The sequence below is a fragment of the Fundulus heteroclitus genome, chromosome 8 (genome assembly GCF_011125445.2).
Source record: "Fundulus heteroclitus isolate FHET01 chromosome 8, MU-UCD_Fhet_4.1, whole genome shotgun sequence".
NCBI lineage: Eukaryota > Metazoa > Chordata > Actinopteri > Cyprinodontiformes > Fundulidae > Fundulus > Fundulus heteroclitus.
In genome coordinates, this window is record NC_046368.1 from 727,166 (window position 1) to 738,092 (window position 10,927).

General features: G+C 38.0%; 1 protein-coding gene across 1 annotated transcript; it reads left to right on the plus strand.

Moving 5' to 3' along the window:
• Nucleotides 1–66: 66 nt before the first annotated feature.
• Nucleotides 67–10,528, plus strand: LOC118564004 (patatin-like phospholipase domain-containing protein 7). The gene is made up of 12 exons (XM_036140686.1): nucleotides 67–141; nucleotides 255–373; nucleotides 457–613; nucleotides 3,859–3,975; nucleotides 4,113–4,182; nucleotides 5,054–5,170; nucleotides 5,333–5,481; nucleotides 5,635–5,787; nucleotides 5,915–6,034; nucleotides 7,621–7,705; nucleotides 8,242–8,357; nucleotides 9,758–10,528. The coding sequence occupies exons 1-12, from the start codon at nucleotides 67–69 to the stop codon at nucleotides 9,869–9,871; spliced, it is 1,392 nt and encodes a 463-aa protein (XP_035996579.1). The 3' UTR covers nucleotides 9,872–10,528.
• The last annotated feature ends 399 nt before the right edge of the window (nucleotides 10,529–10,927 follow it).

Sequence of the window (10,927 nt, forward strand, 5' to 3'; positions counted from 1 at the left end):
CCAGAAGCAGCTGGTGTTGTTGCACCGTAAGATGGCCCTCCTCCCAGGGACCGGAACTGGCTGAACATGCGAAGCTCTGGATCCCAGGCACCCACCCTCCGGTCCCCCAGAAGGGTCTTCTCTAAAGGAGCCTTCCCCCAAGCTGGTTGGAATATTTCATCTATCAAAGCACCTTACATGGTCCAATTTGGCCCAAACTCCATGCCATTTTTTTCCACCTTTTTCTTAACTTTCATTACTTTGCTTCCCCCCAGATGGAGCTGTACCAACGTGTGTTTGAGAAGCCTGCAGACCGCCACTCTGACTTCTCCCGTCTGGCTCGTGTTCTCACGGGCAACGCCATCGCTCTTGTCCTCGGAGGGGGAGGGGCCAGGTAAACTCATCCCCCACCGGATCCTCGTAACGCAACAAATGGCAGCTCATGTCACGTTTGGATTTCTCGCTCCACTAACTCAGGGGTTGCTCCCAAGTGGGGATCATGAGAGCGCTCTGTGAGGCCGGGATCCCCGTGGACCTGATCGGCGGGACCTCGATCGGAGCACTGATGGGCGCTCTGTATGCCGAGGACCGCAGCCTGAGCCGCATGAGGATTAGAGCCAGAGAATGGGCCATGGTGAGACTAATCTACATTTTGTAGATGAGCCGTGCTCCAGCGTTTCACACAATACAATCTGAAGGTTTTTCACGCTGCTACATGTGTCTGTGGTGTCTGACATTTAGACAAGGGGGACTATCAGTGTGAAAAGGGAATATATAAATTCTTTTTGTCCTTTGGTAAAATAATCTTTTTTTTCTTTTTACTGTTACAGCCCACGTTTATTAGCACCTGTGGTAAAGATTTTTAAAAGTTCAGCTTTTAATTTGGATGGTTTTAATAGACTTCCCAATGGCCTGCTCGTAATACAGTACTATGAAAAACCCTGTTTTTCCATTGGGACTGATCATAGTATCGCCGTATTTGGAGCAGACAGAGAACAGCATGTGTGATTCTCTTTACACAGTCTTTCTAGATCATCCAGAGTACAGGAACTCACCCTACAGGTTATCTACAGGTTTTAGGTCTGGGGAATAAGATGGCCATGGAAGAAGTGTGAAACCATGTCTTTGCTGGGTTTTTATTTAAAATATGCAGGCATTTCAAGGAGTTCATGTTGCCATACATTTTTAACAAGGTTCCCAGGGCTGTTGGCTATTGCTGGATGATAATTCAATAACAGTATATATCGATCGATAAACATATATCGATGATCAATAAATAATAAAAAGGTCAATAAAAAGTTTTCCATCCTTTTGCATTCTAGTTCATCGTGTAGGTTAATATTACAGTCGTTACATCCTTTCAACCAATTAGAAAAGTAGAAACAGGAACACTCCGTCACCATTCAAAGAGTTAAGAGAACTCGCAACCTTTTTTCTGTTTTTTTTTTATTTTTATTTTTATTTTTTTTATGCAATTTTGGTAAATAGCTGGTTGAATAAAGAGTTCAGTTTGAATTCAGTGATTGTTGTGTTTCTGTATCTAAAAATAGGTCATTAAGCAACAGCATAAAACGTCCAGGCCTGCACTTAAAATAAATGTTCTGAAATTGTTGATAATCATCTATATCAATCAATATGATTTCTATTCTTATCAATGTGCTTTTTTTTTCTATAATCGTCCAGCCATACTGTTGGCAATGAAAAGGGTCCACAGCATTACAGATCCTCTACCACACTTAACGCATGAATGTGTGCAAGAACACCTCGCTGCCCATTGTTGTTTCACAACAGTCTTCTCTAAAGAGGTTGTCTAAAAAGCTGGATTTTTATCTTTATCTTCATTGTCTTACCAAAACATGTAAGTTAAAATCCCAGTAAAGTTTACCAAAAGGATTTTTATGCTTAAAAAAAAAAGGGGGTGGGGGGCGGATCTAGTCAACTCTGTCCCATTTTTAACAATAAAGCCCAGATGGGCTTTATTTCTTTGCATGAGGAATGCCATGTGTGGCTGTGTGTGCGGTCAGGAAAATGCGTGTGTCTCATGGTCATTGACGTGAGAGTTGAGAGTCCTGGCAATGAATTACACAGCACCAATCATTAGGTATTTACATCTCCGTCATTTCCACGAACAGTAGGGGCAGAAGTTTCCTTCAGTAGAAGTCTTTTAGTAAATCCTGCCCTGTACTGTCCAGTAGTTTTTGTTTTTTTTTGTTTTTTTTTTTTAAAACAGTCCCTTCCTTGGCAATGTCAAGGAAGTAGTCCCTAGCTGGGACGTTTACCATCAAAAATAATAACGAAGCCACAGATCTCTGTTCGCCGTGACTGGGACTCATGTTGGGTAATTGAAGCCAACAGCAAATCATTTGTCCGTTTCTAGCAGCCATTGTAAAACCAGCTGATGGGCTCCTCTTCTAAAAATGAAGTGTGAGGAGCTATGCTTGGTTTGCTAGGTGAGGCAACAGTGCCCGCCAATTGCGACACAAAAATCGGGAGGATTTTGAAATGCCTCATTTTTAGACACCGACAAAACATTTAGTTATAGCCAAAAACGGCTGGATTTTTTTTATTAAGCCCTTTTTTTCCTGAAGCAGTACAGATCCAAATGGGATGACACAAAGATGCTGAGAGACAGTTTTTCCATAATAGGTCACCTTTAAAGAACCATATAGATATATTTTAACTGTTCTGTAGCCAGAGTTTTTTTCTTTTTTTTAACTTTTCTTTTTACAGCACCACATTGTGAAAAGCAAAATAGTTTAAATGTTTTAAGAACTTTTCGAGTGATTAGCTGCTGCTGCTGTAAGACATTGTTCAAGGCTGTTAAATCTTTCAAATCATCTTTGCTGCAAGGCTCTGACGAATAATTTTCAAACCTCTAGTTCAGATAATAACTGATGTGTTTCAGTTGTGGAAATCCTCCTCCTCAGTTCTGTTTTGGGATCCTAAATGTCCTGCAGATTAATTAATTGATATGAGATGGTGTGTTTGTACAAATAGCGGAGTATAGTTTTCACATCTTTCATATGTGAAGTCAAATTTCTCTTCTTTTCTACACTGTATTTTCAACTTTTTGTCTTTTCCTAAGACAGTGGCCTTTTTCTGAACTGCGTTATTTTTATTTTTTCTCATCTCGAGCAATCCTTTATTCCAAAAAAGGATTCACAAATGTGTTTTAACGCTCAGTTGTTTTTAACTTGAATTTTAAAATTAACATTTATCAAAAGATGGTTTGTAATAAAGTCAAAGTGAAAAACTATTCAGATGTGAAGGTCCAAATTGTATCTTTTACTGCTTGCTAGGACTGGACAATATAGAAAAAAGTCATATTGATAAAATTGAAATTATATTTATTATATTGATCAACATCGATAATTATCAAAAAATTCCAAACATATATTTTATGTGCAGCCCTGATCATTTTAATTGTTGCTTAATGGCCTATTTTTAGATGCAGAACAAAAAAAAAAAAAAAACCACTGAATTTAAACTCAGCCCTTTATACAACCAACTTTTTACCAAAATTGCAAGTTTAAAAAAAGAAAAAAAAAACGTACAGTATGTGCTCTCTGAACTCTTTGAAGGGGGCGGAGCTTGGTGACAGCTTGTTCCTGGGTCTGCATTTGTGATTGGCTGGGAGGATGTAATGACTGTAGTATTAACCTATATGATAGGCTAGTAGAATATAAAAGGAAGGAAAACTGTTCTATTGAATTTTTAATTTACCTTTTTTTCCCCCCTATAGTACCACACGTCTATCGGTCGATGTATATTATTGAATTATTGTACAGCTCTACTGCTTACCTATTCATTATGGGTTGAACGTAGAAAAACAAAAACTGTCATTGCTTAATGGGAGTGTGTCTTTTGCTCTGCCAAAAGGAAATGACCTCAACATTTAAGAAGGCTTTGGATTTCACATATCCTGTGTCGTCCATGTTTACCGGTGCTGGCTTCAACTCGAGCATCAGCAATGTGTTTCAAAGCAAACAGATTGAGGTGAGTTAAACTAGAGCAACAGGCAATTTAAAGAAAGGAAACATTGGAGTGACAGTTTCAGCAGATGGATATTCTCGCCTCTCACGCTGTGCGCTACTGTTCTGATGATGTTTTTTGATCTAATTTTGTAAATGCAGGACCTTTGGATCCCGTATTTCAATATTACGACTGATATCAGTGCTTCAGCCATGCGAGTACACACTGATGGTAGGCGTTTAGAGTTTTTGTGTTGGACATTCACCCTCTGTTATTTTCATAAAAAAAAAAAGCCCAGGAAATGTTTATTTAACAATGTAAATAAAGAGTAAAGATGTTTTTATCTGTTTTTTTTGTTGTTTTTTTTTTTGTTGAAAACATGTATCTGACCTAAATTCAGTTGCTTTTCTTTAAATGCAGTTGGTTCCCTTCACAATTATTGTCAGCTCTTTAACGATGTGTACAAAAACCTTAAAGAAGGATTGCTATTTTATGCAATGTGCCATTTTTTCCCCAAGATTAGGATTTTTTTTTTTTAAATGACATCTCTTGCTGTTCTCTTCACTGTAAATCAGAACAAGATAAACCTGGATGGTTGTCCAGTCTCGTCACAGTTTTAGTTTATTTTTCTAAAACCTTTTTAATTGTTTCTCTAATTGTAGATTTGGGCTATTTTTTTTGGCAGTTATCTGCTTACTTTAAGCATTTCCTGATTTAAGATCAGCTGACATTTATCTTAGTTGAATGGCATGCCTTGTGTTTCCAATTTTGAATAGTCCCCAGCAAAATAGGAGGTCCTGGATTGCTAATTTCTAAAATAATCTGAATAAGTGTACATATAAGTAGGAACTCATATGTAATAATGTATTTATTACATATGAGTTGTTGCTAATAATTGTGGCACCAATAATTGTGTGTAACATGTTTTCTTAATTTGGAATAATACAGTATATTGCTTGAATAATTTTACTCAAATGTAAGATTTTTTCTTCATTTTTTTTTAGTATGAGTTTATGCTATTTGAATCAGGGATTATTTGTAGAAGGTCATGTGTGTAGCGTTTTAAAATCCAGTTTATAAAATGTCCTGTTTGCTGTTTTAGGTTCTCTGTGGCGGTACGTTCGAGCCAGCATGTCTCTGTCCGGATATCTGCCTCCTCTCTGTGACCCCAAAGACGGACACCTCCTGATGGATGGAGGCTACATCAACAACCTGCCTGGTCCGTCAAACTCTCTATTTTACATATAATCATATATCAAATATTCTTTCTGTACCTCAACACGAGTAATTCTGGCAATTCATATATATATATTATAATCCTGTTTGTGTTGCTGTTGTTTTTTTTTTTTTTCCTCTTTTGGATTACTTTCGATTTTCCCAGCTGATGTGGCGCGCTCCATGGGGGCCAAGGTGGTGATAGCTATTGATGTGGGCAGCCGGGATGAAACCAACCTCACTAATTACGGCGACTCGCTCTCAGGCTGGTGGGTGCTATGGAAACGCCTCAACCCCCTGGCAGAGAAAGTGAAGGTGATGAATTGATTAACGAATAAAAACGCAAAAAAAAAAGAACTGTGGGAGGAGGTTTTTAAAAAAACAAAAAAAAAAAAACAAGTCAATGAATAACAATGAGTACATTTGCGGAGGTGCTTTCCGTTTGATACTACAGTTTGATTCCAACAGGTGCTGAACATGGCGGAGATTCAAACCCGGCTGGCCTACGTGTGCTGCGTGAGGCACCTGGAGTCTGTTAAAAGCAGCGACTACTGCGAGTATATCAGGCCCCCGATCGACAGATATCGGACTCTGGAGTTTGGCAAGTTTGATGAGATAGCTGTAAGTTGAAACCAACACTGTGATGGTTGTAGAGTCTCACATCACGTCTCTCTTTTTAATCTTAAGATCGTCTAGTGGCTTTTTCATGGTATACGCTCTGAAATCTGTGATTATTTGTGTGTCGTAGGAAGTAGGCTACCAGCACGGCAAGACCGTGTTTGATGTGTGGAGGCGGAGCGGCGTAGTGGAGAAAATGATGAAAGACAGGCACCAAGAGGAGAGCCACAACACCCAGTGCAAAAGCAATGTAAGCATGGGGGGGGGGGGGATAAATATAGGCGACGCACATTAAATGTGTGAACATTTATTTCTGAGCAGTGGAGCTTTAGTTTCTATACCAAAGCAAGTCAGCAACACTTTTCTCATTTAGTTTCTGCAGAAAAAAACTAATTTAATCATAATGTTAAGTTTGTACGAGACATTTTATTATTTAAACAAAATAAAAGGAAAACAATGGTATTTATTTCAAAGTGCTGCATTAACATGTAGAACGGGAAGCAGAATAGATCATGTAAAATACAGCAATAACAAAACCGCAGAAAACATTATGCCCCTTATTTAAATACGGAGGCAATAATGAAGCTATTGTTAGGGTTTCATATTTGGAACAGTGAAGCTTTCTTCTGACCAACTCCCATTTTTATTCTTTAAGACAACAGCCTTCCCACACAGACATTTAATGACGTCTTGCTATTTTCAGATACTCTTGTAGGATGTATCTCAAGAGGAAAAAAAAAAATGCATGTTGCTGAAGAAAAATTTAAGACAAATAAAAAGATAATTTTCTCTGAGAAACAAAATGCCATTAGAAGATACAAATTTAAAGTCTAAATGTGCTACCACTGTTCAGTGGATAACACCTTTAGTTTTATCTTTAAGCAATGTTTAAGTTAAACAAATCACCTTAAGTTGTACATTCAAGAAATGTCAGTGACATAATTGTCTTGTTTTATAGAGAAATAGCGCCGCTCTAGTGGCAGCAAGCGCTTGTCATTTAGTCTGATTTGCTATTTGTTCTTTCTCACATGTTTGTAAGAATTTGATCCCCACAACAATATCTTTTAAATTGCTTTGCATATTTGTACATCTTTTTCACTGCTTTTTGAGATATTATACACTGACACGTTTTGTTTGGCTTGAATAATCATAATATATAATATATAGCAAGCTAGTTAAGCTTCCCTAAGCTTTAGCAATACACTGAAAACCAGATGAGCCACCGACGAGCTTCATGCAGCAAATCTAGCAAAAATATTCAAACTGCGTTTCCATTTTTCTCTCTCTTCTCACCACGACATGATTGCAGGAGCTTATCCCAGACTCCACTGGCCTCATGCGCCACTTTCAGGCTGCACAGACAGATGGTGCATGCAGACAGAGTAAAAGGATGAGAGATTACAGTTCTTGTTAACAACAGATTCATTAATCCTACACATGTTATCTTAAATGAGCATCTCTGCTCCCCAGTCACGAAACATAGCTGCGAGTTTCTGTGCATGTGATCTACAGGGAGCTGTTTTTATATTTTTCTATCAGTGATGCATGTGAGATCTTTACCTCTCTTGCTTCAAGCATAGATATTTGTATTTATTAAGCATTTCTCTCTTGAACCCTATTGGATCATGTTAGTATTTAGTCATGCCTTTGGTCAGGGCAACTTTGAATGACAAGACAAAAAAAATAAATTAAAAACAGACATGCATTGTGTCGTCAGGTTGTCGATCACATTTGTCCCATGTACGTCACATTAGACTGCCAAAGAATGACTAAATAAAAAGGCGATTCCAGAAAGGAATTGCTGCTATTTATGAGCTGAATTTGTGTGTCTTTCAGGTGGTGACATGTCCCAACGCTTCCTTCACTGACCTTGCAGAAATCGTGTCTCGCATCGAGCCTGTCAAGCCTGCGCTGGTGGATGGTAAAGCTCCTGACACATAATTCAGCATTGCCACTTTCAGCCACACATCATGATTCTTCTAAAAATGTGTTGACGCGCTGTCTGGGAGATGGATTTTTAACATCTCTGCCTTGCACTTTTTCTTTTTTTTTTAAATTGGTTAACAGAGATGTTTTGCTTCAGAGAACAAACGAACTGCTTCATCTTAATTGCACTTGGACTCTGCGTGCACAGGGTTTATTTATTGCGTCCGTATTAATGAAAAAGTAGCACAGAGAAACAAAATGGCAACTGTTTGAATTCTTCAAATTGAGAATTTCTATCAAAATAATACTTAAAGTATTTAAATCCGCTGGTTAGTTCTTCTGTTCAGGTTTTGTTAATTTTCTTTTATTACCACATTTATCCTGAATCTGTCTTTAGCGGTATATGAATTCATGGTTTTCGGCTTTTTCTATCAGTTTTATTTATTATCTCTTCCTCACTTCACATTTTCCATCTTTTTCACCCACAACCTGCCTCTTTTCACCCTGTCCTCCACTGTATCCCCTCATCAGAGGAGTCAGACTATCAGACTGACTATGAAGAGGAGGCATTGGAGAGTGCCCTATCTGACATGGAGATGTACAGTCACCACGGGGAACACACTGAAGGGGAGGAGACGGCTGACACGGTGTGAACTTCTAGTAATAACTCTGGAGGGTCTCTGTTTCTAATCACAGCCTTTTAACGGTGTTTAAAAATAATTCTTCCTATCTAAAAATGTATACTTTCTAATTAGAATTTCACTTTTTGTTATCCCGCATGCTCAATGTTTCGGTAGAATGCAGTTTTTTTTTATCATGTTTGTAAATCTAATTATTTTAAAACCTAAAAAAATGACCGAGACAGTATTTTTAAAAACTCCAAAAATGCCTACAGAGATATTTAATTTGCATTTTGTTTTGTTGCTGAAGTTTCGGTGACCTAATATGAGAGATTGATGCTTTTTATATAGAGTGCCCATTCAAATTGAATTAGATTCTTAAGAATTTCATTTAAAAAAACAAGTTTTGTTGGTGTTTTTTTAAATATCAAAGATTCACTCTGAAAATTTCTTGTATATCAACTTAGCTTTCAAAGTAAGGCTAAAAGAGACAAGTGAGGAGTAATCAATTAATCCACTGTGGCTGATCAGTCATGGCAGATAATGGTTTCCCCCACGTTACAAATAGGATTCACTTTCTCTTGAAAGCTATGCTAAAATTACTATGGGAGGATATGAGTGTAAACTGCAAGGAGGTTTTAAATTTTAAGCTGAGTTGTCCAAAAGTAGGGGGGAAAATATGTGAAAGAAATACAGTGAGCACAAGGCAGCTGAGAGCTGGCAAAGAGTGAAAACCTTGTGTCTAAAAGGACAAATGCAGGCATTGATGCATAATGCATTGGACCCCGTAGACGGAGCCAGTAATGGCAAAGTCCCCGGCTCGAAGGTGAGTACAATAGATGTACAGTATATTGTTGAGCCTGTTTGTTCGGTGAGGGGCTGGAAGTCAGCAGAAGTGTTTTCTGAGTGAGGTAGCTTGAAGACCCCGCACAACGGCCCACTACCCAGAGATTTGAAAGAGTCAGTAAAACATACCAGTAGTCTGTCTAAAAGAAAGTAATAATTTAACACATAATAAGCTAACATCCTGGCAGCCTGTAGTTGGACATTATAATGTGTGATCCAAACAAGTGTGTCACCATGATACTCTGTATTAGTAGTGAACGGAAGCAGCTAAAAGTTTCCATTCTACTCCGGTCAATTACTCATAAAGGTTTAATTGTGCTTTGGTAATTTGTTATGCCATTCAATATTTGCTGTTGTTTTTGCTCCAAATATTACTCTTTCAAGTTTTTAAAACTAGCAACTGTACAAAAACCTGAAGATTTTGAAGTTTAAAATTATTTGGAAAACACTTTAGGGTACATAAAGGGGGAAAAAATGTCTTGAGAAGAACCCAGGCGGAGAAACTCATCAGGTTATTTAAACAACTCGTTTTGTTCTGTACCGTTTTAACCCTGCTTTTTACCTCGTCTCTGATTTTTCAGGATGAGGAACAGGAGGAGAGAAGATTCACCAGCGGGAAGCCTCGAAATGTCTCCTCCAGTTCACAGGAGGAGCCGGAAAAGGAAACTGCAAATCCGTTCCAAACAAGCCATTAAGTACAAAAACGGTGAACAATACCCAAACAGGTCATCACAATTAATCCTGCCTTTCTTTGCCACATTTAACTCTCCAATCTGTCTGTCATGACTCCAGTGTGTAAACCGGTTCTTGGGTGCAATTACTGCTCGGACCTCTCCAACCTGGCCTCGTTAGATGTGTGCCTGGGACTCACCGTGTTTTTCTGGTTCACCGGGCAGCTCCAAACCTAATCTCTCATATTGAGATAGTTGATCTGAACTTCTTAAAGCTTTATGTGAATCACAGCAGTTCAGGGAAAGTGAAGAGACTCTATTTCCATGAAATACTTATCACTAAGGCCAAGTTGATATAAAAAATAAAATGAATAATGTTGATCCTGTCACAATTGACTCTATGGATTTAGCACAATTGACGAGATTTGAAGTAATCAGAGATTAGTCACTGTCATGTGTTTTTTTTCTTTTCTTTTTTATCCTCTCTCCATTACTGCAGTTTACAATGATTATTTACTGAAAGTGCGCCTCTCTGTGTTTATGCCCAGTAACCTAAACCTCATAGAAGATATGTCTTAAATGAAGAAGGACAATCTAATGTTGCCTTGAAACTTTGTGAAGTAGAAATCTTTCCAGCCCAGCAAGAATTTCAAAATAAAACATCTAACCGACTGTCCAGAATATGATGGGGCACATGTTTTTTTTTCTGTTTGTTGTTTTTTTTCCTGCTTTTTAAGGGGTCTAAAACATAAAAAAAACAGTGCTTAATGAAACCTAATGAAAGTGATGTTACCATAGGTCTCTATGTACTCTGTAGGTTTTGTTGTTTTTCGTCAGGTATATTTTGGCAGGCACAATTTATTGTAGCATATATTTTCAAACTGGAACAAAATTGCATCAAACTCTTCGCATAAATGGATCAAATTAGAGTTGACCAACAAATGTACGGCAAGACATTTTGAGATAATATAACACTGCAATGCAGGCTACTTTACCAGATAACTATTTATTTTATTCACTGCCGCTATGTCTGTTAAGTTATTATCTATAATGATCATTCCTACTTTAAAGCTTGACTCC

What these genes read in the sequence shown, in the direction of transcription:
- LOC118564004 (XM_036140686.1), top strand. Translation starts at nt 67, where the DNA reads ATGCGAAGCTCTGGATCCCAGGCACCCACCCTCCGGTCCCCCAGAAGG. An exon ending in CATGCGAGTACACACTGATG is followed by an intron (nt 4,183 to 5,053) that starts GTAGGCGTTTAG and finishes TTGCTGTTTTAG; the next exon opens with GTTCTCTGTGGCGGTACGTT. An exon ending in CTACATCAACAACCTGCCTG is followed by an intron (nt 5,171 to 5,332) that starts GTCCGTCAAACT and finishes CGATTTTCCCAG; the next exon opens with CTGATGTGGCGCGCTCCATG.